The sequence below is a fragment of the Limulus polyphemus genome, unplaced genomic scaffold (genome assembly GCF_000517525.1).
Source record: "Limulus polyphemus unplaced genomic scaffold, Limulus_polyphemus-2.1.2 Scaffold635, whole genome shotgun sequence".
Lineage (NCBI taxonomy): Eukaryota > Metazoa > Arthropoda > Merostomata > Xiphosura > Limulidae > Limulus > Limulus polyphemus.
Genome location: NW_013666245.1, coordinates 329,349 through 334,488, shown reverse-complemented (window position 1 = coordinate 334,488; position 5,140 = coordinate 329,349). Strand labels below are relative to the sequence as shown.

The 5,140-nt window shown below is 35.5% G+C and overlaps 1 protein-coding gene across 1 annotated transcript in view; it reads left to right on the top strand.

Annotated features, from left to right (window-relative positions):
- Positions 1-2,910: 2,910 nt before the first annotated feature.
- The window catches only part of LOC106459599 (probable serine carboxypeptidase CPVL), a 9,312-nt gene continuing 7,082 nt past the window's right edge, over positions 2,911-5,140 (top strand). Inside the window, exon 1 of the mRNA XM_013919231.2 lies at positions 2,911-3,353. Within this exon, the coding sequence (XP_013774685.1) occupies positions 3,036-3,353 (318 nt within the window). The 5' untranslated portion in view covers positions 2,911-3,035. The remainder of the gene's footprint in view (positions 3,354-5,140) is intronic.

Sequence of the window (5,140 nt, the reverse complement as noted above, 5' to 3'; positions counted from 1 at the left end):
TCAGGCGTCATGAGCTAAATTATCCCTAACACAATTTGGAGGAGCTGAGATTTTCAACTAAAAGTCAAATAAATAATATATGTACTCTTCCTACTGTATCTCAATATATACTCCCTCGCTGCTCGTTGAACTGTTCTGTCTTATGAAGTAAACAAAGTGGTAAACACACAAAATGTAGAGTTTACATCATACCATGAAATACCACCTGACAACTCAGAGAGCAAGGGTTGCAAAGCCTTCTCTTAGCTAGCATCTTCAATTGTGCAAACTGTTTATGTATTAAGTAATATATCAATCCACTCCAGCTGTATTAACTTCTGATGACCAAGTATTAACCATACAATATTTCATGTCACCATTTGAGGGCTTAGAAAGTAGCAATCGTGACATTCTTTTGGTCTTGATTTTTTCAATCACTTGAATGTAATTAATATAAACATCATATCTTGCCATACCACTCAATAGCTTAGAATGCATGGAACTCAAATTTCTTTTATCTTTTTGTTTCTGGACTAAAAGTCAGTCCTAACTAGTAATCAAGCAGCTATCGTCCAATATGTGGTAGATGTCACATTTAAAGAAACTATCTTTGGTGGCATGGAAAGAAAGGTTCACAAAGCACTTAGTTATTGATCACTCACTCTAATAAGTGTTTTGGCTTATGAAGTAAATCAGTCCCACCCATAATAATCAGAAGGTTGATGTTAGTGGCCAAACCAATAGTCAGAGCTGTCTTTCACATCTATTTCCAGTGAATCCTGATCTGGCTCATTTTGGACAGCGAAATAAGTATTTTCAGCTCTTTCCCCTTCAATGGATGAGTTGGTATGACTCTATACGGCATCCTTGTCCTCTACTGACTCATTGGTCTCATTTTCAGACTGTTAATTAAGTCAGTATACTAGCTTATTAGTGTGTTTCACATGTTTTTGCGCATCCCACATCTGTTGTAAATTGTATATTAATGAAAAATTTGCTAGAGTATCAGGTATAGACCAGTCCAGCCTAAAACAAATTGTTTCTGTGTTACCAGCATTTATCAAAACCAGACGTAATCTCTAAACTGTAATATCCATTACTTTACCATTTTGCTACAGCATTTATTCTGTCTTTGAGGGGACTTTCCTATTTCTTAGGCGAACTCATGTGCATTGACTATCATAGACAATAATCACTTCAGGTATTTCTGTGGACATTGTGAGAAGTTTTTGGGTGATCCACTTTAACAGGGAGTAGTATGAACAGGTTTGGCAAATTCCAGCTCCACTATTCTGTATGTCATCATCATACATGGCAAGTGTTCAATCCCGTCAATTCATCTGGGATTCATAAACTTCACAAGCATATGCTTGGTTGTATGCATCACCCATTCTGCCAAACCATCAAATGGCTGTTGAAATTGGCTCCCTGATCCATGTAGATGTCTTACAATGACCCAAACCATGTTATCCAGTTCTCTGCCAACATATTAGAAATGGACTATGCCAATGTACTGACCAACAAATAAGCTTTAATCCACTTTTTAAAGAAATGTATAGCATGTATGTAAAAATGATCTCACATAGTCCCTGGAAGTGGACCAGTAATATCCAGGGTTTTCATCTGCAGAAATCCAACAGTTCTCTGTTGGATTTACCCTTTCTCAACCAGTTCCTTCTCTGGGTGGCACACACTGTGCAGTATTCACACCATTGCTGAACATTTGGGCTCAAATGTGACCAGAAGAAATGCTGTTAAGTTTTAGCACAAGTGTGAGTAATATCTTGCTGTCCTCCAGTCTTTGTGTTATGCAAAGTATAGATAATCTCTTCTCATAGGGAACTGAGGACGACTATCTTCAGCAGAGTAAAAAACCATGGCTCAGTGTTTTATAGCAATGGTAAAGCGCACTTTCATTCACTTGTAACTGACCATACAGATACCACAGGTTATGTGCATTTATACAAGCCACCTCTGTCGATACTGTTTGGGCTATACCTTGCTGCATGGCAAGTAGTGACATGAGAATATGACAAATTATACTCCACCCTGCAACGGTGATACATTGCTTTGATTCCATTGTTGGTGGCAGTGTCTAACAAGAACTCACATGGATAGGCTAGTGCTAGAACATCCACTAAAGCAAGGTTCGGGGATCAGAATACTTAGTTACATTCTTTGCTACATCCAAAGTGTATTTCCACAATGATAATACGGACCATTAATTGAGGCAGTCAGTGTATGTACTCATTCTGTTCTGTCCTTTCACTAAATGTGTTTACTATACCAGAATAGTTCAACAGCTCTTTAGTTCAAAAAATTAAACTGTATTCTTCTCTCCTTTTCAGCAATTCTTAAGTTTGTCAGGCCATTCGGTCCCCCTTTTGGCTGCATTTGGCAATTGCGGAGACGTACTTTCGCCACTGCATACACCTTATTATTCATTAGTAAAGAACATTTAATGTAAACTCATAACATTGACGACTTGGCAAAAAAAGGTGTTCTTTATTATATCATTCTGGTTAAGCCTATTGAACCTTCGTGATTTTATACTTTTTCTTAAAGACTTGGTTTATATATAATTTTTTATTTTGTCTTTCAGAAAAATGAATCAAACAGTAAAGAGTAATTATAAAAAGCATTGTATAGATAGAGCGTATAATGTTACTTCTAACCTGCAAAATATCTAAATATTTTATTAGCAAAAATAATATAATTTTCGACATACGATTCCCCGACAATGTGATTAGGGCCTTCTCAACAAAAGTTTCAACCAAAAAAATTACAACGGGAAATTTTACAGGACATTCTGATTTTTCCTTATAATTACACTATTTTTAAGGTTATTTCTGGTAATATTTTCGAATCAGTCTTCTCATGACACTGATCACATGAGTGTCAGGTGGTGAACGTCTTGTATGACGTGAACTTTGGACTCGAGATTATAAACTGCGTGAGTTTGCTAAAAAAAATAGAAAGAAAAATAAAGGTTGTATCATAGATACGCTTTAAAAGTAAGAGTTAACTACTGGATCTTGGTCGTGTCGGTTCTCGAAATGATGCAAACAATTCTTAGTTTTAGAGTAGGGCTAAGCCTATCCCTGTTTATGTTCTCTTTAGAACATGTGGCAGCTGGGAAAGGACCGCTGCGACAATGGTTCCCAAAGCCTTTGCCTGTACTTCTTGATGGATCTGAAACAGGCAACCCGTTGTTTTTAACTCCTTTAATTGAATCAGGAAATATAGAGAAGGCTCGACAGGATAGCTTAGTCGGACCTTTACCATCTGCGCCAAACATCACCAGTTATGCAGCATTGCTTACAGTAAACAAACAATACAACAGCAACATGTTTTTTTGGTTTTTTCCTGCTTTAGTAAGTATTAATGATTTTCCTATTAGTGTTTATTACTGTCCTTATTTTTTTTAGTGTTGCTATCAGTGCCCTATAAATTACAAAAACACAGTAATTGCAACACTAAATAAAATAAAACCTTAAAAATATAGTTAAATCATGACGAAGTTCATGCAACGAATCCACACAAATGAAGAAAATCCGACTGTACAGAGTGTCGAACTTTATCGATTCAGTTCATTTATGACATTAGGTATCAGTACTAAAGTTTCTAAAAATAACACATCATATATTAAACATCAAATCAGTACATGAGTAATTATAAAGCAAGTCTATTAGCATTAGTTTTGGCTGTTTTTACTTCTGTTGTGAAGTCATTGTACGGAATAAAAGTACTACTAGTGATAAACAAATATTAAGTGAACCTAATTTTTGTAAGTGTGTTAAGCACACTGTTTTCTAATACTGCACAGAAATTTTGCTTTAATAACATTTCACAGAAAATAGATTACTTGTAGTCAAGTGGCTCATTTTCACGAAGAAGCTGTAGAACCCCAAATTTCTGCAAATTAAAAGGTTGAAACGTGTTCTTAACAATATATGTAAATTAGTGTTTACATTTAGATTTATTATTCTGTTTCGTACAAAGATGCACTATGTCCCACTGGTTTTTATTGTTATTCAACAAATAATTTGTTATCTTTCTTTTTAATTACCTCCGTCACGTTTGGTGGCGGAGGTTATGTTTTCACCCATGTGTTTGTCTCTGTGTGTATTTGTCAGCAAGATTTCTCGAAAAAGGCAAAATGGATTTGGACGAAAGTTGGTATAAATTTGTACTATGACTCAACTTAGAGTTGATTAGATGTCGGAGGGTCAAGGTCAAAATTAAAGGTTACAGCAAGTCAGTGAGGCAGGTCAAGCAGATAAACTCTCCAGCGAGCTGGTTCATTCTAACTGTGACTCTCCAAGGAGCTGCTGAACGAATGTGTTTTGTGTGTGTGAGTGTGTAAGGTAGAAAAAGATTTGATTTAGATACTTGCAGAGATTTGTAAAACGGGTGGTTGTCATTATATAAAATACTGTTTAGCTTAGATGTTACTGATCGATTTGTTTTTATGAGTGAATATTTTATTATTGTTTAGTTTTTGTTATAATAAGAGTTAAAAGCAGACGAGTGTAAGAGGTTTTGTTAATAATTCAATGATGCATAGACTATTGAACGTCGCGTGCAATATATTGACGACGAGAATATAGGAGTTGGATAGACGATTAGGTGATAAAGATATAAATAGTGTGAGACGAGCGGGAAGCAGCAGACATATAATAACAGAAGAAAGTAAAGTTTCAAGCCAAGGAAAAGTTCAGCGTGAAGTTAAAGTATCGTAGAAGTGATAGGCCTAACGTCTAACATGTTAGAGTAAGACTACCAGTAGAAAAGAAGATAAGAAAAATAATTTATTCCATCAAAGCGTGGTTTTAAAGTAATTGAATCAGTCTGAGTGCAATTTCATAAAAGGAACAGGGGATATTCAGAAGAAAGAAGACCAAACGATTACCGTAACTCGCGCCACAACTGTAAGTGAATCACACACAGAATACTAGTGCGATAGCAATAGAAAAGAGAGTTCGGCTTGTCAACTGAAATTCTAAAGTAATTTAATTGGCCGAAGTGGACTTTTGACAAGAAGAAGAGAACTATATATAGTGTTTATAATATGCCCGTAGTCTCTATAATGTGAAGAATTGTTCGTACACATGTTTAACTTGTTCCGAATGTATGTATGTATGTATATATATATATACAT